Source organism: Dreissena polymorpha, chromosome 4, assembly GCF_020536995.1.
Source record: "Dreissena polymorpha isolate Duluth1 chromosome 4, UMN_Dpol_1.0, whole genome shotgun sequence".
Classification (NCBI taxonomy): Eukaryota; Metazoa; Mollusca; class Bivalvia; order Myida; family Dreissenidae; genus Dreissena; species Dreissena polymorpha.
The window spans coordinates 134,797,673-134,822,339 of record NC_068358.1 but is presented as its reverse complement, the minus strand read 5'-3'; the positions used below and the strand labels follow the sequence as shown (position 1 = coordinate 134,822,339).

Here is a 24,667-nt window from a genome sequence, read left to right as displayed (position 1 = left end):
ATTTGAAACTCAACATCATCCTCTAGTTTTTGCCTGCCACGGACTTCGAAATGTTAGTCAAACAATGTTCCATTTAATTTTACTTGATCTCCACCCTTGTCATCATCATTATACTCATCATAATAATGATTATCATCATCAAACAATATTCCTTTTGCGTCAGAAAAACAACAAATACACAATAATTGTCGTACTGAAAACTGAAATTTTGACATGGAGTGTAAGTGATTTATAGTATAATAGTTGCGATTAACGTGGTAAAGAATGTGGTTAGAGTATTTGTTATAAATCCTGACAAAAGCCTGTTGGTTCTGTAGACTTCCTCAACCACATCTGCATGCATACGCTCTCGTATTTGTGTAGCTTGCCCTTAAAACCTTAATAGACATAGGGTTAAAAGAATTAAAATACTTTCCCTCGAAGAATACCCCCTTAAGCTTTCGCCAAACACGCGCGACAGGTCGTATCTTTATGGGGACATCTTTTTCCACAGAACGATAAACTCCGTGGATTTAAGTCTTTCAGATGTACAAAGCACCGTTTACAGACTGACATTTTGATGAAATGGAAATGCCCTCACCATTGTGTACCGTCGGGATCAATATTGTTTAAAGCAAACTTAAGCTAATAAAGGGAGGTTTATATTAGCAGTCTTAAATAAAATCCTACTTTCCGCGAGTTTACAATGATAATGTATCGATTGTTTGGAAAAAGCAGGATTTAAATAGGCGATTAAGATCAATCTTTTTGTTTATTGACAAAACTTAATAAATATTGGAGCAAGTGTTCAGCCGTTTTGGTCGGCTTCCTCACAAGGGCGCTTTGGAGACGACACCACGTGCAACCTCTTGTGTATGTATTTTGTAACTTTGGCCCGTATTCACCGAGAAATCTTTACTTAAAACCCAAGTCTCCTGGTTTGATAACGCCGGTCGACCGGCGAGAACCGGGATGATTCGTAGAATTTTTTAAACGTGGTTACATTTTCCCCCGGTGCCGCCCAGGTTGAAGCCGGTCAACAACCCGGCAAAGTCCCGGTAAACCTCGGACTAGCTACGGTTTATCTCGCTGAAGCCCCGGGGCACCATCTGGGCATCACTGGCGACTACCGGGGCGTTGCCGTAGCTCTGCCGGAGTCTGTATGAGCCCCGATGGAGCTACGGTGCCGCCCCGGTTGTTTCCGGTGCCGTCCCGGTTGTTTTCGGTGCCGCGCCAGTCGTTACCGGTCCTTCCCGGTGACTCCCGGTTGATCCTGGAGGTATTAAACATTTGAATACTTTCCCGGTGGAGCCCCGGTTGTTCCCGGTTCATCCCGGTCGTCCCCAGTGTAACCTCGGTTCATCCCGGTAGATCCCGGAACAAGCACCGGGGCTCCACCGGCATCATAGTGAGACTGGGCCTAAAGAATTAAGAATAACGATAATTCTTTATTCTGTAGAACTTTCTTTACTATTATAATTTCGTGAATTAGTCTTAAGATTTTTGTCATGACCTAAAGAATTTTTTGTATTCTTAAGTCTAGCCTAAGAATTGCTGGTGAATACGAGTCCTAGACAGATGATGGTAGCTTTCTTGTGACTGTCGAGTTCTGAACACATACTTGCCAACGGGCCCTAGACAATTGATGGTAGCTTTCTTGTGACTGTCCAGTTCTGAACACATACTTGCCGACGGGCCCTAGATAATTGATGGTGTTTTTCTTTTGACTGTCGAGTTCTGAACACATACTTGCCGACGGGCCCTAGACAATCAATGGTAGCTTTCTTGTGACTGTCCAGTTATGAACACATACTTGCCGACGGGCCCTAGACAATTGATGGTAGCTTTCTTGTGACTGTCGAGTTCTGAACACATACTTGCCGACGGGCCCTAGACAAGTGATGGTAGCTTTCTTGTGACTGTCCAGTTCTGAACACATACTTGCCGACGGGCCCTAGACAATTAATGGTAGCTTTCTTGTGACTGTCGAGTTCTGAACACATAATTGCCGACAAGCCCTAGACAATTGATGGCAGCTTTATTGTTACTGTCGTGTTCTGAACACATACTTGCCGACGGGCCCTAGACAATAGATGGTAGCTTTCTTGTGACTGTCCAGTTCTGAACAGATACTTGCCGACGGGCTCTAGACAGGTGATGGTAGCTTTTTTGTGACTGTCCAGTTCTGAACACATCCTTGCCGACGGGGTTAATATTATGTTAAGTAATACTGGGCAATGTACATCGTGTTATACTGGGTAGTGTTTTGTTATGTTATACTAGGTAGTGGTATGATTTGTAATACTTGGGGGTGTATATCATGTCAAACTGCAACCTCCGCGCAGAGATTTGACGGGAACCAGCATAGCTGGATCAAATCCATGCCTTCATAACCAACCACGATATGATAGCCTAGCCATGTGATACACTTTGTCATTTTACCGTGGTTATTTTTACATTTTTAATTTAGGTATTTTTTTTAAAATTATGAACCTAAACTTATACACTATTTTCAAAATGTAAAATAAAATGATACTTCTGTTCACAATATAATACTTTAACCAATACAATAAAATCCTACTACATCTGGTAGAATTTTCTTGTGATGGCAGAGAGCGACAACTCTCAAGAAACGACAACTCTGCGTGGAGATTGGTGAAACTGGGGTAGTTTTTTGTCGTGTAATACTAGAGTGTTGTCGTGTAATACGGGGCAGTTTTCATAATGAAATTCTTAACGGTGTTATGTCGTGGTATTTTCTCCAAAGTGATATCGTGATATACTAGGAAGTGTAATGACGTGTAATAATCGGTCGTGTATACATGTGTTGTAATATTTTGTAGTGGTACGTCTTGTAATACTTGTAATAGAAATCGTTTTGCATGAAGTTCGGATTGCTCGAATGTTTTTTGTCGGACCCGCGACTTCGAGCCGCCGTGTTTGGACTGCATGATATTATTCTATTTACTGTCTTATCGTGTAATGTTAGATAGTGCTTTTTCAATTAATAATATGTAGTGTTATGCCGTGAAATACGTCATGATGTTGTGTTTTGTAATACTAGAAAATGTTTTGATGTGTTATAATTTGTAGTACTAAATTATGCAATACATACTGTCTTATTACAATCTTTGATGTTATGTCGCGTGGTTTAATGTAGTTTTACGTGGCATTACAGCAACAAATTATGAGACTGGCAAGTTTTAACCGAAAAACGGACATGAACTAGTCCATGACAAAACCTTACACATTTGTGTATTTATACATTTTATTACTATACACATATACATTCAGAATGTAACTGGTTTTATGCCTTTTTTGTTTGTGCTGCTTTGACAGCCACAGGTATGAGCGTAATTCAGAAAACACGACGCTATAAGTGATTGTCTTTGCATCATTACAGGTGTCAATATTACAGGCTTTTTGAAAAGGCTAGCTTAAATATTTATTTAATTTAAACGGTACTTAAAAAGCAATAATCGTTACCGTTAATCGTTTTGCTTGCTAGAATAACGGATACATTATCGATAAACTTAAAGAGAATAATACACCAAGCAATAGATCACGTTGAATATTAAGAATACAAGCGGGAACATAATCCTGGACACGCGATCAATGTTGCTAACACTGTTTGTTTCTTGTTCGTCCTTTTTTCGCGACAAGCGCGTCAAACGTCGCCACACCTTCGAAGCCGCCCTCTTCATGGACACTCTCGAGAAATGATGTCCGCCATTGCTGTTTCCTGCCCCGTTGGTGGCGCTGTGACGGCTCGCGCGACTTATCGCGTGCTGCCGCTTCAGGCGCGCGGTTCTTGTTCCAGTCCGTCTGCTATGTAACTGTTAGTTTTGATGAAAGAAAACAATATATGTATGTAACTTTAACTGCACATGTCTGTTCAGTATCCAAGTCAAATAGTTCTGAAGCTGTGTTTATAACATGTCCATATGATGAAATGTGTCTTGTTCTGAGAAAACTGGGCTTAATTTATGTGCGTAAAGTGTCGTCCCAGATTAGCCTGTGCAGTCCGCACAGGCTAATCAGAGACGACACTTTCCGCTTTAATGATATTTTTAGTTCCAAGGAAGTCCCTCCTTACCGAAAATCAAGTTTATGCGGAAAGTGTCGTCCCTGGGACGACACTTTACGCACATGAATTAAGCCCAGTTTTCTCAGAACAAGACACAAATGCATATACAGATATACATGTGTAATGATAACATATGGACCAAATGTCCCTACTATATTACTACATTCAGATATAAACTTTGAAACAAAAGATGGAACATGACAACACACGACTTTGATCAAAGATCCGGTGCAATCGCCAAAGCTGTCGAGTCGATTGTCGGATCCTAGAGCGCACGGGGTGGCTTACTGCCTACTAGGTCTATATTTGTATTTTTTATACAAGGCTTATCTTGGCTCGGATTGTCATTGTCGGTTCATGCACTACTTCAAAGTAGCCCGGGTACTCTTACCATACTAGAAGTTATACCGGGTATGGAAAATACGCATAAAGGCACCTGCCATACCCCGGGTTGCTTTTTAGTATACTTTCTCCAGGTATTTTGAAGTATAATTAAGTAGTACCTGAAACTACATTGACAAATCGAGCTATACTAGGTTCATACTGGATTTGTTTATGCAATACTTATTTTGCATTATTGTATAAAAAATATATTTACTGTTGGTACCAGTTTCTCTCGCTCATTGTTCTCATCCTCCTCCTCCTCAGTCGTGTGACCCCCGGGAGGCGGTGGCATAGGTTCGCCGTAGCCGTGCTTCGTAAAGTTGTGCACCGCAGCAAACTGAACCATCGTCGCCAGGACGAAGACGAACGCCATAGCGATGTAGATGTCCAGCGCCGTCGTGTAGGAGACGCGCGGTAGGTCACTGCGACTCTCTAGACCCAGGAAGGTCATGGTCAGAACGGTCATGGTCCCCAGAGCGATCCGGTCTGCGGTGGCCTCCCGATTGATCCAGAAGGCGACCCATGAGAGTATGACCAACAGGCAGCAGGGCACATACACGTTGATAAGGAAGTAACCAAGGTGGCGACTCAACCGAAAGTCAACCGATAGGACGGTGTGCCATGCTTAAAGACATACTAGTATATAACAGGTTACCTTATACCGGCGTTGCAAAAATACAATAAGCGTTTGCATTTTTTGAATAACTGAAAATTTGACATTTGAGGTAAAACTGCTTGCGACTCGTAATAATCTATATTATAAGTGAAAGTAAAAAATAAATTAACATCAAACTGTCTCAATTTATGGTTTCGTTCGTTATGAGGACTGGCCTTATAATTGTACGGCCCGCCCGAGACTCCTTTCACCGACCGAACTCACAGATATTGCCTACAACCGGTTATTAGTAATTATTTTTAGTAAAGATCATTATTTTAGCTCGATTGTATTGACAATAATTCGCTTAAAGGGTCAGTTTCCGTGAATTAAATAGTACTTGGCGTCTTAAAAAACACCATGAAACGTTCTCCGAATGGGGATCGAACTCGAGACATCTCGGTCGCAAACAGAATACTATACTTATACCAGGTTAATCACTGCTACCGGAATTTTCAAGGATTTCCGCATCATAATCATAATGACCGTATTATTACCAGGAACATCCTGGTAGCAAGTCACACCCTATACTAATATGCGGTAAACTACTATCCATTCTGCTACCGGAATTACTCAAGGATTGCCGAATCTTAATATTATTGACTAAACCACACACATTTTATCCAACACATTGCCTACCTCCTTTGAAATAGTCGACAGACGTGTAGTTGAAGGGCGTCCCGAGCATGTCGAACTGTGACAGGCGCATATCCTTGGGCATCTCGACAGGAGTCTCAGGCCGCCAGAAGTACGTGACGTCCTGCGTCGAGTAGGCGACTGAAAAAGAAAGATATATTGTAACATAAAGAATCACAAATGTATTAAGAATATTATCGTATATGCAAAAATGTTCCGTATGCTGTTACTGCAGCTGCTGATGCTTCTGCTTCTTTTGGCGCTACTGTTGCTGCTACTACTGCCGATTCTACTGCTACTTCTGCTTACGCTGCTGCTGCTGCTGTTACTACTATTATATCGTTCTAACGAACACATTATAAGTGACTTTTTGTTATTTTTTCAGCACCCGACGCTCTATCCTTTTTTAAAGCACCTCACCAGTAACTTGGATAGTAATTTCCTGTTTGGTTTAAAATGGTTAAAAAGACTACATTTTAATCGTGCTTCGTTATGTTTAAGCAACAAAATATACGATATGTTATTATGAATGGCTAAAATGTTGTCTAGAGTAACAAGAACTACATTGCCAAAAACATACCAAGGGAAGTTACAAAATCGAACTTTTTTTTCGATTCACGGTTTGAGTTGTTTTCCTTGATAAAAATAGGAGTATAACATATAAGTAGTGGAAATAAAAAGCAAAGTTGGTGTTTTAATATTCGGTCATTGAAGTATTCGAATATTTGGATTTTCCATTGTCCGGTGTTTATTATATATATGTATAATCAAGGTCTGGAAGTGTATACTTTTTACTTATATAGCACAAATAAATAATGATAAAACATACACCAAAATGCACGAAAATAAAGAATATTATATTCCATACATATATACATACGGTTCTATAGCCATTTTAACCCATTTATGCCTAGCTAGTGCACTCTCCTATCCTTCTAAATTGGATCAAAATGGGACGCTAGGCATAAATGGGTTAATCAATTTAATATAACAGCATTACATAAAAACAACAACAAGGCACTTGAAAAAGAGAGAGATAATTTGGATTTTATATACAGAATGCTATTTATAGATTTGTTTATAATTTCTTATTAGTGTACTTATTAATTGCTGTTTATATGTTTATATCAATGTTGTGGCGCAGTTTCAAAGCTTTGAAAAGGATTATAGATACTCGCTGAAAATCATAGATTAATTAAACTTAACCGTGCTTTAATCGCTTGATAATAGACCAATATAAGTTTTATGGATTAAGAAAAGCAAGCAATACACTGTTATGAACATAAAAGTAAGGTGATAAATCGATTCGACGCCTTTCTTCAATATTTTTATCATCATCATCATCATCATCATCATCATCATCATCATCATCATCATCATCATCATCATCATCATCATCATCATCGTCATCGTCATCGTTATTGTTATCGTCATTGTCATCGTCATCATCGTCATTGTCATTATCATCGTCATATTAATCGTCATCATTCCTACATTATAAACTACTCATATCGTCTTACAGCTTCCTATGTGCAGGGGACAGTTCTGTTCATCAAGTGGGTATTTGCGGAGTTCCATTTTACACATGGCGCGAACAGTCAATCTGCAAAAATAAATCAATCCACAACAAAAACAACGCTGCTATAAAGTCAAACGAGACAAGCATAATTATATAAATCTGCGTAAGCAAATAATTTCTTTAGCTCAATTTGCGTTCAATACTTGTTAAACTTGCGTCTTGAAATATGTAATCAAACATCGATTTCCATTTAGACTTGACAGTTACGACGGACAAGCGTATGCTTTCGAAATGCGCTCATGAATCCAATGTCCGAATTCTTCTTAGTGAGGGTGAACATATAACACGAATATTTGGAACTTAGAAATAGGAAAACACAGCATTTTATCTATAAGCTATGTTTGATTTTGTATAGTGATATTAATGAACAAATGATTGCAAAACTATGAGCCTCGTTCTGTGAAAGGGGCTTAATGTATGAGCGTAAAGTGTCGTCCAAGATTAGTCTGTGCAGTACGCAAAGGCTTGGTAGGGACGCCACTTTCCGCTTTTATTGTATTTTTGTCTTTTCTTGTTGAAAATCCAATTTTAGCGGAAAGTTTCGTCTGGGACGAAAGTTTCGCACAAGCATGAAGCCACGCTTTCCCAGAGCAAAGCTTATAAAAAATAAACATAAGCGCGAGATATGAAATATCGCTATTATTTTAATGGCGAGATGGCAATACATATATTTAGGAGCAACATAGTAATATACAGATTTATTTCTAATACATAACACGACGGTAATAACAAACATTGTTTGATATTTTAAAAACAATATAAGTATTGATGCAAAGCATCAAAGGGCGTCTGGAATTTCAGTGTAAAAGGCACCCAATGAAGTTACATGGAACGATTTGAAGAGATGTGTTTGTCAGAAACACAATGCCCCCTAATGCGCCGCTTTTTTATTTTTTGACCTTTGACCTTGAAGGATGACATTGACCTTGACCTTTCACCACTCAAAATGTGCAGCTCCATGAGATACACATGCATGCCAAATATCAAGTTGCTATGTTCAATATTTCAAAAGTTATTGCAAAACTTTACTATATTAAATTTTTGACCTTTGACCTTGAAGGATGACCTTGACCTTAACCTTTCACCACTCAAAATGTGCAGCTCCATGAGATACACATGCATGCCAAATATCAAGTTGCTATGTTCAATATTTCAAAAGTTATTGCAAAACTTTACTGCAAGGTTAAAGTTTTGGGACAGAATGACAGACAGAAAGACAGACAAAACAGACAGGCCGAAAACAATATACCCCCGATCATTCGATCCGGGGGCATAGAAAGATACTTGTATAACCATTAACTATGATTGTGTGTTATAACCCCAAAATAACCATTATTTATGATGTTCTGTTATAACCCCCAAATAACCATTATCTATGATTTTGTGTTGTAACCTCCAAATATTTCATAGTTCATTTTATTAACATTGGTTTCCTTTTTTACTGGCATTCGTGTACAGTTTTCATAAATGGAACAGAACTGTGTAGGTTTAAAAAAATATTCTTCATCTTGTAAGCGTAATTTCATATTCTTCTCAACTTCAAGGGGAGATGATTCTGAACTTATTCTTACGTTGCTCATTTACGATAGGGGTTGAGTACTCATTGATATGAAAACACTGTAAAAGTTTGAAAAAAAAGAATGAAAACTGTAAATTGCATAAAGAAGCTGCATTTCACAATACTTTGAAATTCAGTAAAAGATAATAATAGATTTATTGCTCCGATATTCATTATTTTCAAAAGGGTTCGAGTAATAATGATATAAAACACTTAACAAGATTGGAAAGATTCAGACGAATGTTTTTAAATCTTATAAACAAGTGGAAATTGTATATTTTGTCAAATTTATTAGAACAAAATTCTGCACTTATTGTCCCGATGTTTCTCATTATAAATGAGGCAAAAATGCTCATTGATATGAAGACACTGTAAGTTTGGAAAGAATCTGATAAAATTGTTGACATAATCACCTAACCAAGCAGTTTTTCACTTTTATTTTTAAATTCAAAGAGACAAAATTCTGGACTTATGGTCCGATATTGCTCATATAGAGTTTGAGTTGGGTCCTCATTGATAAAAAAAAACGTGCAAGTTTAGGAACAATCGGATGAAAATTTTGGACTTCGAACAGGGATTTCACAATTTCTCAAATTCTAAGGAAGACAACTATGGACGTAATGGTCGGAGAATGATTAAGGGCCCATACCACCTGGATAGTAATACGTGTCGCGCTTCGCGCTTCGCGCTTCGCGCTCTATATGTGGTTCTTAAAAAAAAACTCCGTTGAGTGCTTGACTTTAGGGAAACGGGTTGCTGGGACACAGCTCCTTCTTGATAAGCGGCTGCTTCCTTTAGCGCAACTCGTTGTTACAATCAATAATACGTGTCACGCTTCGCGCTCTATATGTGGTAGGGATATGTACTTAGGCCTATGATAGACAACCATAAAAATACATGGATAATAGATGTGTTGTTTGCATTTATTTGTCAATATAAAAACACGTGTATTTTTTATAAGATATCTACGTGATGTAAGAAATTTTAATCAACGTTGTCACCACGTTGCATCCATTAATTTTAATAAAAATGTCCAATTGTAGTAAAATGGATTTTAAAATGTCTACATAAAATAAAGCTTTATTATATTTATTAACCAATTAAATTGTCAGCCGCCGAACTGTTCCGTTCGTGCCGAAACCGGGATTGAACCGGGGGCGTTAAGATGACTGTTGCGTAAACAACTTCAGTCTAACGCTCTCCCAACTGACCTATTCCGGCTGACATTCACTTATGTACTGCTATTTGGTGAAGTTGTGTATAGCGATCGTTATTATATGTCTATTAATAAACTAAAACATTGTACGTTTTTGTACCACTACGCCTTCCAATAAACTTGCTTGCGCGATAGGTCGTCAAATATCTTACTACACTGATTCTCCACTAAATAAACAAATTAGAAAAACCACAAAATAAACATATTTTGATTATGTTTTGTTTTTATACAAAACCAGAAAGTTTTGGGTATTTGCCCAGTCCCTGTGATCTTTCCCCTGTGATCAGTTGTGGATCAGTTATTAATTAAAACAATTAGCTTTGCATTGTTGGCAATACATGTTGTAATAAATGTAATAGGCACAAATGCAGTACTTATATACACTAATTTACACGAAAAGTCACCACTATGCAAGATATTCTTAAAACAAAAATATATACATTGATCCGTAAAATAACTTCTCCTCACATAAGCGAAAAAAATGCATTACATATATAGTCGCCGCACTCCAGTGCGACGCCAATGATCTATACGCTTTGAGTGTAGCATCGGTTTTTGTAGTTTCTCATTGCCAATATCAACGAATTCATCATTATTGTCTTTGCATTTTTATAATCTATCACGTCTATCTCAAATCTCCGAACCAAAGTCGTGTTCATTGTTGTTATTAGAGATAATCTGGGCCTTAATGAAGATATATTCCCAGGGGTCGACCGAGGCTATTTAGTTCTGACGTCTTCATTTTCCGTTTATCTGAACATTCTAACTAGAACTCTCCATCATCAAGCCACTTTACGCCGAAGGGATAATAGCTTGCTTTCTGCGTAAAGTTTCATTAGAAAACAAACGTTCTTGGCGGAAATGGTTGTCTTTATTATCACAATAATAAAGTACAGGAAGCAAGTACTTATCTGTATTAACATTCAAAGCACATGTCGAAAACATGGGCTCTTATTAATTTCATCACAATACTAGTAACATAGTATATCTAGTAATAGTTGTTGGTCTTCGTATAACGTCTTGATAGAAATTGATTAAACGGATCCCCATTGAAAACCGAATAAGGTCGATAAACCATGAGCTCAATATTTGCAGGAGAAAAAAATGTGTATTTTATTTTTTTAAGTAAAACTAATATAATACATAATAGAATGACACGGTAGGTGTAAAATTTATAATATAAATTATATATTTCTTCATCAAGCGTTGAATAATATATCCTACGAAAACTTGCAATTTTGAATGATGACTGGTTTGTTGTTGTGTGCTTTTATGTTAATGATGTCAATCTTTGTCTAAATTACAAAAAAGACTGATTTATAGCCTACCGATTATAGCCGAAATGAGATGCCGCGATTCTCTGGAACCACGAAACTTGAATTATTTATGAGATTTTCATTTCTCTCATGTCAAGCTTTTGCGATGTAGTTAAGAAGGAGAATATTTAGGAAATATTTTTGACATTTATTTGAAGCCCTTCAACAGATTACATTAAGAGTTAGATTTGTGCACGTTTTTCCATCTTGTGTTGATTCTGTGCCAGGGCGTAAGTAATAGTATTGTCCAATTTCAGTGAAAACTTACGGTGTTGGGAATGTTAAATAGTAATCAGATTATTTTGTTTGTCAATTTCTGAAGATGACAACACAGATGGGCTTGGAGTTGACCTCTGTGAAAATATGAGTCGCGTTCTGAGAAAACTGGGCATTATGCATGTGCGTAAAGTATCGTCCCAGATTAGTCTGTGAAGTCCGCACAGCCTAATCAGGGACGACACATTCCGCTTTATGACATTTTTCGTTTGAATAAAGTATGTTCTTAGCAAAAATCCAATTGCGGCAGAGGGGGGTCCCTGATTAGCCTGTGCGGAATGCACAGGCTAATCTGGGACGACACTCAACGCACATGCATCATGCCCAGGGTGATCAGAACACGACACATATGTATTTACATTTCAATATTACAAGTATACGCATTGAGTATGCACTTATTTTTTCCAGAGGAAAATGTGTCCATGACGAATGATGATTACAAAACAACGTGGTGTTAATGGGTATTACCAAGACCCTGATGAGACGCCGCATCATGCGGCGTCTCATCTGGGTCTAAGCTGTTTGCCAAGGCCTTTTTTCGAGACGCTAGACATAAATGGGTTAAAATGCACACGAAAATAGAAAATGTGTGCATCTGTAAGAACAAGAATTTTCCTTTCTAGATGCTGATATTGATGTATGTTGAGCGAGGTGAAATTTGTATCCGATTTCTAAATATGCGCACGGACTTTAGGAATAACCTTGTTTGGTAAAACAGTATCTTTTAAAGTTGATTACGTATCGTACGGGCGTCCGAATAGAATAGCCTACCTTTGCAGAGCATGAGTTTGGAATAACTTACCTCTGCGAGAACAGGATTTGTCCATTTCTGAAGATGCGAATAAAGCGGTTAGGCGTGGTGATGGTGTGCAGGTACGACTTCATTCCGTTGTAGAACACGGTGTCCGGGTACCAGATCCGCTCCAGGATCTAAAAGCGGGAACCAGAAACCAGCTTGGTGTACTGAGTTACTAACCTCGTGTTTTCAAATACGGAGTTTCTCCTGTTGCAAACATCGCGTCGTTTTTTGGTTTATTTGTCTGTATTCGCAAGTTTAGCATGTAGTGCTTGCATAGGAAGTTATATCAACGAAACAGCAGCCGGGACGTTAATTTTTGCAGTGATTTACAAAATGCCGTCTTATAAACGATTAGCGTTATGCGAAAATTGGTCTTATGTCATACGAGTAGATCCAGACCAAATTGCGCAGGTGCTACCCCGTCCACAATATTGTCACGCTAAATGTATTGGTCTCATTAGCGGCCCATGTAGCTCCGGACCAGACTAAGCAAATGCGTACATGGCTTTATACCAATTTTCGCATGACGCTGCTAAAATTATCTTTTACTGAACTCGGAAACAAGTCCCTATAAATTATATCAGATACACGATAAATTGTCCCTCTTGCTGCCTCTATAAGCGAATGGATTTATGCGTTCCTCTGACCTTGATGCTCAACTGGATGAAGCCTGTGTAGTTGGCGTGCGTGTGATTGTTCAGCATCGCCAAACGCTTGTCCACCCACACCTGCCGGAAGTAGCAGTCCATTGTGAAAGACTGAAATACAAAAGATTTACGTGATACATAGGGACAGACTCATGATCAAAACAGAAACGGGGTGCATCACAACACATCGATCGAAACAAGGTTGACACCGCCTCAAGAAAGAGTTGGACGTGGATTTTATTTAATAGCTGTTGTCGTTTTCTTCAAAATCTAAGATTTTGACCCAAAACGTATTCCGATTAGTACGAAGTTGATTTATGTGTTCAATAAATAAATGCAATCTATGTTTATATATTTATTTATATTTATTGTCTGTACACTTCGAATGTTTATCTGATGAAATGGAAACTACTTGCCCTTAATCCCTTCAGTGTATATTGTGTGTGATTGTCAATACTAGTTTTATAATAATGGTTTGCAACTCCATTTAGAAAGTTATCAGAATTGGCATGCTCCTTTTGTGTACCATACCACTCATTTTGTTACGACTAAAAACAAGTTGTGCAAATTGAAAAAAACTTGTATGCGAGTCAACACGCTGGGTATGCGGATACTCTGATAACAGATGGCACTTCAATACCAGATAACAACAAAAGCCACGCGCGAGAGGTAAGTTCATCAGTTATATCACGAAGATTAGTTTTTAGAGAAGGCGCATTGTCGAGTTTATAAATGGTGTATCTTTTTCTATTGCAAAGAAAAACATCACGGAAGAACGGTAGATTTTTCCCCAAAAAATAGAAAATTCGGTCGTAAAACAGCATAAACTGGATAAACAGTAAACATGTCAACAAAATATAACTACTTAGAAATATGGCAAGAAATTGTTTGATATTCCAGCATGTAGAGTAATCACTGTGTTTCAAATACTGAAATTTTGATAGTATTCAATGAAATATAAACGAAGATAGAGCATGTTTTAATAGGTGGTATTCATGAAGTTGCGGATACTTTGATTCCCGATATAGGCCACTTCGGATTACAGAGACTTTCAACAAAATGGGCACTCTGATAACCGAGTTTTATCTTCTACCTGAAATGCATTTATGTATATTCTGGCTATTCGTACCAAACATTTTGAAGTACGAATCAATTTGCATTGTCAAGTCCGTCACATTGGGTATCTATGCATAACGTAATTACATACACATGTAAAATATAACCAATGGTGTTGTTCGTTTTCGAAAAATCTAATTACTATTAATTTATATAATAAATATTATAAGTGCAAATTTAAAAAAAGATTCAAATGCTTATTTCTGAAGTAATATATTTCAAGTGACGACCGAAAATAATTGTCTAAATAATAAACTTGTTTTTAAGTGGTAAATGGAGATTAAGAGAATTGAAAATACAACGGATCATGTTGATCAACACGACTGTGCTCAATTGAACTTATAGCTGGACTCTAGATAAGGGGAGCAAGAGGTCTTAAAGCGGCCAATACACCTCATAAAATCCTTTGTCATTGGTGCTCATTAGAATCGCATCATGAATACGATACTAATGCGTAGCAACACAATTTAAAAGAGAATGGAAAACTCCCTTTATATTGAGCTCTACTTATAGGAAGCACTTCCCTTTACACTTCCCTTTCCCTTTTATTATCATGTTCCAAAGGGATAAGAACATGTTTCGGTAATTCGTTTTTAATTTACGTCAGTCAATACATTTTTATTTATTGCCTGCTTACTATAGCAGTATTCCACAGGGAATTCTGCATTTCTGATTCACTAAAGTGTGTTATATCTGGTTTAAAATTTCGATTTATCTGGAATCAAAGTGCCATTGTCTTTGAGATGATCGGTAAAAGATGTGTCCATGAAAATTTTGCGGCATCCGACTCTAAAAACAGTTGAATTTCCTCAAATACGTTATACAACTAAAATTTAACATGTTGTAACATTATTGACATATTGATCTTTTATTTCGATTATTTGGAACGTTCTTGATTTATTTCCAAGTAGTTTTATTTCGTTGAAATACGTACTGGCCATCGAATTCATGACGATTATCGATGAAATTTTATCTCTTTTTTATAATCCACTGTTATTTTCACGACTTTCTTGCTCCGCAATACAAAGTACTATACCATTAATCGACCAAACAATGTTACGTGTCTGAAAACCAAATGAACAGAACATAAATGCAAAAAAAGCTGAAGAACTCAACTCTCGCGCGTGGCTTTTGTTGTTATCTGGTGTCGAAGTGCCATCTGTTATCAAAGTTTCCGCATACCCGGCGTGGACAATTCTCGCTTTTATTATAACACTCCTATTTTAAATCCGTACAGCAAAATTTCAATTCACCCGTCGTGAGTAACACATGAACACATTCACTAGGACGCAAAGTATGTACACACTTTACAAATAAATATATCAAAAGGTATTGACGATATCGTGATATCGAGAAATAACTTTAGAACCCAATATCCTGTAAACGTCGCAGCGACATAAAGTCACGTGTATACTACCATGTCCTTTTCCGAGATGGGCCCGAGGGACCGGATGTTGATATTGAGCTGCACTTCCACTGGGTCGCCTGCAATCAAGACATCGATCGCTAGTCTAGAAATAATGGCTACTTAAGCAACGCTAACAACATACACAATATCTCGGCTCTTTCATGAGTACAAAATAATATAAAAACGCAATGGCAATTACATATAAACTGTTTAAATTATATTATTTAATCACATTGCATCTTTTATGATTTTTATAACGTGCCATAAGTTTTGTTTTAACTCTTTTTTAGTGACATGTATTTCAAAAACGTTTATCAGAGTGATATCCTGTGTAACAAACCTCCAGCGTCCACATTACAAACTTGCGTTTATCTTGTTAGATACCTCTATATTTCATATCATATACCCGTTTCTTATGTTACAAACATCAAAATATGATGTTACATACGTTAATGGTCTATCCTTAACCCATGTTACACACCTCATGTTCCATGTTACATACATCAGAACACCATGCTATATACATTCATATCATTTGTTAAATACATTCGTATCACATATTATACACGTTAACATTACATGTTACATACATTTGCAACACATGATACATACATCTGAATCCCATGACACACACACTCGTAATCCGTCGAGCATGCCTTCCTATTTAATGTTATATATATCCGTAGCGCATGCTATATCCTTCATATGATATTTTATTCACGCTCTTATCACCCCTTGGTCCCTGTATCTCATGTCATAGTCATTCTTATTAAAGTGATATTATGCGCATCTAACAGTATATGCTATGTTTATAGGTGTCTATTGCAACCGTTGTTTATTTTTGGTGTTTTCACTTCATATACACTTATATCTGTTAATGCAGCATCAACATAATGAAACAATATCAAGGAAAGGGAAAATAATGAATTTCAATATCAACCGTACTTTCGTTTGACAACTGATCATGCATGTACGATGTTAATCTTAATTTAGTTTTAGTGCAGATTCGTTCATACGACACATGAACACTAGCTCTGATCCTAATAAAAAGACAGTTCCGGCTTAGAGGACTGTACTGTCATGTAAAATATCGAATATAATATATATTTTTTTTATAAAAAACTTGTATCAAGATGACTTGCAGATTATTGCTCAGTTACCACATTTTAACTAACTCTTTTGACCTGTTTATTCTTTTCAGCTCAATTAAACTGTGAAAAATTCGCATAATATAACTTTAAATGCTACCTTCGTTCGTATCGAATGTTTTATAGGTGCGTTCCTTAGGTTACAAACGTAATACGTTCGCATCCCATGTTAATTAATCAGCATCACGTGTTACATAAATTATATCATACGTTATCAAAATCCACATTGCGTCTTCTATACTTATGGGTACCTCAATATCCCATGTTACACACTGCAATTTCCAATAATGCAAACCATGGCTTTATCCCGTATCCCATGTTACAAACTGCCTTTTCCCTTGTTACCTACTGCCGTATCCCATGTTGCTACTGCATTGTCCCTTGTTACATACTGCCGTATCCCATGTTACTACTGCATTGTCCCTTGTTACATACTGCCGTATCCCATCTTACTACTGCATTGTCCCTTGTTACATACTTCCGTATCCCGTGTTACATACTGCAGTATAGCATTTTACACAGACGTATCCCGTGTTACATACCCCTGTATCCCATGTTTCAAACTGCCATATCGTAAGTACATACCGCCGTATCCAGGTCGTATCCGCTTATCATAGTTGTTCAGCAGGTCTTCCAAAGCCACCGTGATCAGTTCCATCTCCGTCATGTTGCCCGGGTGCCTGCACCACACCAATCTGCACAAACACTTATTCATTATAGAGCCGTGCCCCGGGAAACGTATGTGCGTAAAGTGTTGCGCCAGAGTAGCATGTGCCGTCCGGACAGACTAATCAGCGACGACACTTTCCACTTTTATGAAAGTTTTCGTTTCAAGTAAGTCTCTTCTAAACAAAAAAAAACAACAGTTTAGGCGGAGGGTGTCGTCCCTGATAAGCACAAGCTAACTTTGGACGACACTTTACGCATATGAGTTAAGCCCTGTTTTCCTAGAAAGCGGCTGATATCCTCTCGATGTATCAAAAGCACCAGCGTTACAGTGTTACCTGTTGCATATCTGCCCTGTTGCTTTGGGGCTTGAAAAAAAAACGCCTGTAACAATGCAAACCTATGTCGATTTACACAGTAGATGCGTGAATTACAGCAACACTGTCTTAAGTTCACATCATGTTATAGGGGTGTCCTGTTTTAAGTTCACATCATGTTATAGGGGTGTCCTGTTATTAGTTCACATCATGTTATAGGGTTGTCCTGTTATTAGTTCACATCATGTTATAGGGGTGTTCACATCATGTTATAGGGGTGTTCAAATCATGTTATAGGGGTGTTCACATCATGTTATAGGGGTGTCCTGTTTTAAGTTCACATCATGTTATAGGGTGTCCTGTTTTAAGTTCACATCATGTTATAGGGGTGTTCACATCATGTTATAGGGGTGTTCACATCATGTTATAGGGGTGTCGACAGCACATAAGCCTTCGCATCTTTTCATAAAATAAAGCATATTATTTCATATTTAAATTATGTTACTATATGCATATTACCGTTCTTTGCTTTAAGCTCTATATGATGTTTTGTTGAAGATAGCCCACAAAACAGAGCGTTATAAAACCGATTACCCAGAAACGAATGTAAGTGTGTTTTTCACGGACAGTGTCCATTTGTATTACATTAACCGCTATCTCTGCAAACAAATGCTTATGTTATCCTCAAATGGGCATCCGTAGAGTGTGGTCAATGACAATCAATTGCTTGCCGGACTATATATGGAAACGCAACATAACATATTTGCATTTATTTAAATTTTCAGTGGAGAAAGAATGTGATAAATGTGAATGTTATTTCAAAGTTGAATAAATTGTCATGGTTTTAAACTAATGTAATGTAATACTAACAAGAATACGAAACTATAATACATATAATTCTACAATATGCTAGCACTGAAAAATGTAATTGGTACCGTTCAGCGTTCTAATCAGATATCTAGCTGAACTGTCGACTTCCAAAAGCGCTTTGAATCATTGGCAAACGCGAACGGAAACAATCTTCTTGAGAAATTGTGTTTGACTAGCGAATCTTCGGTCATAAATATTCCTTTGCAACCGCGAACAACGATGTTGCTCCATTTGATTGAAGTTTCATAGAATATGTATATATCACAAAAAGCTGATTCAAAGAAGTGAAGGGCAATTTGCGATCAATGGCGATTTGTTATTCAAAACGGTTGTACAAAGAATTTCTTCCGCGTGTTGGTGGATCAGTTTAGAATAAAGGCTGGTGCATATAAAGCGCTGAGCTGGTTCCGATCCAAACAAAAGCGTCGTAATCAATCACGATAACAGCCACTTCGGACAGTCCACAAACGTTCTATATGTTTCGTGTTCTGACAAAATTGGGCTAAATGCATGTGCGTAAAGTGTCGTCCCAGATAATCCTGTGCAGTCAGACAATTTCCGCTTTTATGGCATTGTTCTTTTAAAGGAAGTCCCTTCTTACCGAAAATATTGTCTAGGCGGAAAGTGTCGTCCCTGATTAGCCTGTGCGGACAGCACAGGCTAATCTGGGACGACACTTTACGCACATGCATTATGCCCAGTTTCGTAAGAACGCGACTCATATAATGACAGCGTTTTACGTCATTTGCCTGTTTTATTTTAAAACCTCATTACGCGAATGCACCCAGTTCCCCATTGCAGTAGTATCAAGTCTTATATCAAAATATAAATTTTATTTTGACATTAAGAACCTGATACAGGATCGAATCATTGCTACCACAAATACCGACTTCGTATGTTTTTTTTTTGCAGTGCAAATGTGCAAATTGACCGTCAACTTTTGAATTTTGACAGATATTTATTACATTGAATCAAACATACACAATTCAGTTATTATTTGTATAGATTATGGAAGAAAATAATTAAACTTCCTTTACATGAATATCATGTTTGTTTTTTTAAAGTCAGGCTAACCTGGGACAAGACTTTCCGCTTAGAATGGAATTTCGTTTAGAAGAAACACCCATTAAACGAAAAATCCATTAACAAAGGAAAGAATAGTCTCTTATTAGGATGTGCTGACTACACAGGCTAATCTGGGACTACGCTCCACACATATGCATAAGGTCCGTTTCCCAGTACGAGGCTTATATGTTGTTGCCTTTTAAAGGGGCTGTCCAACAGATTTGGGCATGTATTGAAGCTTGTCATTAAATGCTTTAAATTCTTTATATTGATAAATCTAAACTTTTGAACTATAAATCTCCAGTAAAAAAACAAGAATACAATTAAAAAAAAGGAAAAAAAGTAACCATCAACAGGGTTCGAATCACTGACCCCTGGATTCCTGGATTCTTGGAGTAAAAAGCCTCCCGCTTAGACCACTCGACCATCAACGCTCACATTCAGAGCGGATGTATGGTTTAGCTCTATAAGCAATCCTCGTAGTTTCCCAAAAATATCGAATCCCGTCGACACGACGCTTTATGTGTTGGACGGCCCCTTTAAACATATTGTAGATTGTCAGCGAACAGTTATGATCAATCTCAAATAAATACTAATGACACTCGTTTGCGCGTTGATCAGAGGTCCGTGATCTAAACATTGAAACATACATATCAATGACCAACAAGAACATGTTAGATGAAATTATTATAATTTTTAATGAGTTCAGACTTTTTGAACTAAACTGACACAGTTGAGCTTATGGTTTTTGTATGCGTCACACGTTGGGAAGACTGTTGAATAAAACTATGCAGGCTAACTCGCTTTGAGTCGATTTAGACCTTGAGTCGGACATTTTTATCGTTTGTAGTTTTCAGTTTTGTTTGACATAATTATAGACTTAATAGCAAACGCGTAACATTTGTTCCTCAAAATTAATACATTTTAAAAATGAAATGCTATCAAATATTTGCTCACGATTACTTTGGATATGTAACAGTCTTACTAACTTCAGAAATTTCAAATATCGATCATCTTCATATCATCGACAGTTCACAGCATTATTCCATGACTTATTATTGACAAAACTACCTTTTCTGTAATAATTACATGCTATATTCAGCTGTTTGTTACATTTTTTTAGATTTCCCTGTAAAATAGGCGTAACAACTAAATTAGCCCCTGAGAGGTGCGCCACCCTTATAGGGATCATGAGTTTATAGAGAGAGAGAGAGAGAGAGAGAGAGAGAGAGAGAGAGAGAGAGAGAGAGAGAGAGAGAGAGAGAGAGAGAGAGAGAGAGAGAGAGAGAGAGAGAGAGAGAGAGAGAGAGAGAGAGAGAGAGAGAGAGAGAGAGAGAGAGAGAGAGATGGACAGGAATAAATATATATTAATAATCCCTAAGCTCACAAACAACAAGAAACACATAGTGGTTTATCTTTTTATTTGCGTTCTTTTCTGTTTCACTCATATTGCTACCAATGGTTACGTCTTTGTAAAATTCGGATAGACACTAGAAGGGACCATGTCAAGTGTACTTAAAAAATATTTTATTCAATATGTTGACAAATTAAAAACCTTATAAATTTAACACAGGGCTCTTACTGTGTATGTTTGCCGTTTTGTAAATATAGGAAGTGTATAACCTCAAAAATACTAAATACAAATATGTGGGCGAGTAAAGGGCGTATGTCTCCGACTCATGAGCGAATTCAGTGGGTATTGTTAATCTATTTCTCAATGAAAATTAGCCGGATACCAAATGGTTATTTGAAACATAGATATGATTCTAGAAGCCTGCACCAGCTGTGTATCGGTTTTCACCGAATCACTTATTAAAGAATTGTATCGTTCACCAATCCGACTCAATGGCAAGTTACCCTATGTATTTAAAAAAAATATTTTTACAAATGACCCATATAGCCGACTGTAACAATTGTTTGCAATCCATAAGTAATCGGAGAAAAATGGTTTTAAAATGGATAGGTGAAACTCGTGTAATATTTCATACGTGTAAGTGGAAACATCTTTGATTGCCTTGTTTGTCATGATGGCAACGAATATTTATAGTTCAGCTATAGTTACTGTATGACAATTCATATTTTCCATACAAATGTTAACATTTTGAAACATGGTGATTTTTATTTTCCGCACTGCAAGAAACATGTATTAAAATTTAATTAAAAGGTTTACCTCAATAAAATAAGATATGTATACATTACTAAGAATGTCATGCACAGTCAACAGTGACCCGATCTCTCAAAATTGTTTGCATCGCAAAATTGTGTGAAATAAATAATCAAGAGGACACATTCAAGATTATACTGAAATCTCCGAAAATGATTTCAGAAGCCCATAGTTAACATCCGTTCAAAAATACACGGAAAAACTCGCAACGTTTACTCTCTAAAGAGCGATTGCTGTTTTTTAAAGCTCTTTTAAACTTGCATGCATATCCCAAAATGCAGCAGCACTTATCAAGCTTCCAACGGAATAGCATCAATAGCTCGTTGACAACGAAATTTCATGTATTACAAATAGGCCCCTGTAGAATCCGTTGAGATGCATGTCAATTTTTTCCATTGAACGCCAGACAAGCCGATGCCTTTTGTATCTCGTGCATCGAATGAGGGAATGCGTACAAACGAACTTCAGATGTGGGATATATGCACACTTGCTACGGCAAGTGACGAAAACGTGTACTTGGAAAAATATTTACTTTGTTCCGTAGAATGGTCATGTTCTACAATCAAGTTACAAGGGCGTTCACTTTGATTAAATACTAATTGTTTTTAATTCATATGTGTTTTTTATATATAGAGTACATCGACTTTAAATCACTTATTATTGTTTTTCATGCAATACAATGACTCGCCTTATTATAGCAAATATATATTGATGAATATTGTTTTAAAACGGGTTAAGATATCAAATTATTAGCTTTGATTTGAACGTTAAGTTTTATTCATTGCGTGCGTGGTTAACTATGTCGTGTGTCTAAATGTATAGCGCTTTGTCATTTGGCGCAAACAATGGATCTTGAAGTGATTATAAGAATAATCACCTACGATTGCAACTGGGTTTAACTTCTTGACCTCGATCTTGATTTTGCATTCCATAAATCATACATCTAAAACAAGAGACCATCATCAGACGGTATATCAGAAACAAAATAGCACTGATCACTTGTGATGTGTTACGATCATTTTTGAGCAACGCCGGAAAAGGTGGTCCGCTTTAACCTTAATTATCAGGCAAGTGGTTAATTTTAATGTCAGTAATTATTATTTAATAATCAGTTTATGCAATTATTGCATATATTGCAATTGAACTAGACACTTAATATACATATTATAACAATAGCCTATTATTAAGAAAGTAAATATTTATTTCTAATTTTAGGTTACAATTTTAGCGTGATGGAATTATGCTTGACATTACCCACTGTCAAATAAAGTGAAGATACAGATATATTTTCTCTAGAAAAAAATTATTCTTAACATTAATGTTCTTAATTCTCCTACAATCGGGTCTGATGTTTTGATTTTACGTCCCGTATATCATATTTCTCAGACGCTATATCATGAACAAAATAGCCGAGATCACGAATCAGTATGGTATCGCGAAAATTCTTATAAAACGGTGTACAATAAAAAACTTATGACACGGCTTGTTTTGAACTGGAAAATGCAAACCTGGGCTGTCGAGGGTTGGTATCGAACCCTCCTGGGATGAAGTAGTGATGATATTTTGAAACGCAGCATGTTATTTTAGTAAGCTCAACGTGTGCAAAAGTTGAAACAGAATATCGAGAACAAAATATGTTTTCAACGGAGTATTATTTAAATGGGTTAAATGTTTGACATAACGCGCTTCATCCATCTCACAAATGACAAAGTCATGGTTATATTGACTACGTCATTAATATAAATTATAGTTATTTATGATGTAGGTGGCTGGTTTGAATACATTCAAGATATGCTGTTGTCGGAACTGAAGCTGGTGCTCTTGGTAACGATAAAATAATATAACAATAAAATAATATAACAAACGTTCTTGAAATGTGCTCTCACCAAGTCGGTTGAAATTCCATGAGTTTCAAAGATTTGTTGGAATATTTGGCATGCAGGAAAACCTTTTCGCAAATAAATATGTTAATGCCTTTTGTTAGAAAGATTACTTATACTTGTTCTCTTTTGTATTATAAGTATTGTCGATCCCGCAGCACGTGGCTAATACATTACATGAATCCACTGTATGATGATGTCCATACTATTTTTGTTAATCTTGTAGTCAGCTGTTTGTCACAGTTATTTTATCATTTAGAACATTGATACATCCGTATACTGATTATACTGACCATATTCTATGTTGTTTATAAAGGCACAATGAAGCCCAATGCACACTTTGTATACATACAGACATGAACTAATACATATGCTTTAGGCTAAAATGTTTATTGCATTACGCTCATTAACAAAAAAGTGCAATTACAAAATATAATAATAACTATTGTGACACAGTTTGTTTACTGCATCTATGCAATGTTTACAACAGAATAAAGCAGAATTAACTTTAAATACATGCTATACTAGTACATATATCCATAACATAAACACAATTTACAGTTGCGAAACGTTTACTGTCATAAAAACTACAACTTAAAAAAAGTTAACACTTACCCGAGCAAACTAAAAAACGGTACAAGTTTATATCCATAGAACATTGTAAACTTGACACATTAAATGCAATTTACTAATCTGACCAATAAAATACTTGTACGAATGCCCTCACATAAAGTGACACGGTTATTCCCCGAAAGTTTCAATTAAGTAATGATTCCATCCAAGACATTGCTGAATTGCCGATTGGCGGTGAAGAAACCGATAGGATGCAGCCTTCTGCATGAGATGTGCCCAGCGGAATCACATTCCAGCCTCAATCTGATAACATTATACTCTTAATATG

At 36.9% G+C, this 24,667-nt stretch overlaps 1 protein-coding gene and 1 long non-coding RNA gene across 3 annotated transcripts; one reads left to right on the top strand and one right to left on the bottom strand.

Moving 5' to 3' along the window:
* The first annotated feature begins 760 nt into the window (after positions 1-760).
* LOC127876704 (uncharacterized) lies at positions 761-4,831 on the top strand. Its single transcript, XR_008048035.1, has 3 exons — positions 761-852; positions 4,236-4,364; positions 4,715-4,831. It is a non-coding gene; the product is annotated as an uncharacterized LOC127876704 (long non-coding RNA).
* LOC127876695 (gamma-aminobutyric acid receptor alpha-like) lies at positions 3,281-18,252 on the bottom strand. 2 transcript variants are annotated; one of them, XM_052422100.1, is made up of 8 exons: positions 17,390-18,252; positions 15,666-15,733; positions 13,133-13,243; positions 12,489-12,616; positions 7,262-7,344; positions 5,745-5,882; positions 4,665-5,074; positions 3,281-3,815 (listed from the first exon to the last, which is right to left on the bottom strand). In XM_052422100.1, the coding sequence occupies exons 1-8, from the start codon at positions 17,517-17,519 to the stop codon at positions 3,513-3,515; spliced, it is 1,371 nt and encodes a 456-aa protein (XP_052278060.1). In that variant the 5' UTR covers positions 17,520-18,252; the 3' UTR covers positions 3,281-3,512. The 2 variants fall into 2 exon arrangements, with proteins under 2 accessions (XP_052278060.1, XP_052278061.1); XM_052422101.1 differs by having other exon boundaries at positions 4,674-5,074.
* Positions 18,253-24,667: the final 6,415 nt, after the last annotated feature.

Excerpts from the sequence above, each read along its gene's own strand:
- LOC127876695 (XM_052422100.1), bottom strand. The coding sequence starts at position 17,519 with ATGAATAAGTGTTTGTGCAGATTGGTGTGGTGCAGGCACCCGGGCAAC. Across the intron at positions 15,734-17,389 it reads GATACGACCTGGATACGGCG|GCGACCCAGTGGAAGTGCAG; the intron begins GTATGTACTTAC and ends TCTTGATTGCAG. Across the intron at positions 7,345-12,488 it reads CAAATCCTGTTCTCGCAGAG|ATTGACTGTTCGCGCCATGT; the intron begins GTAAGTTATTCC and ends TTATTTTTGCAG.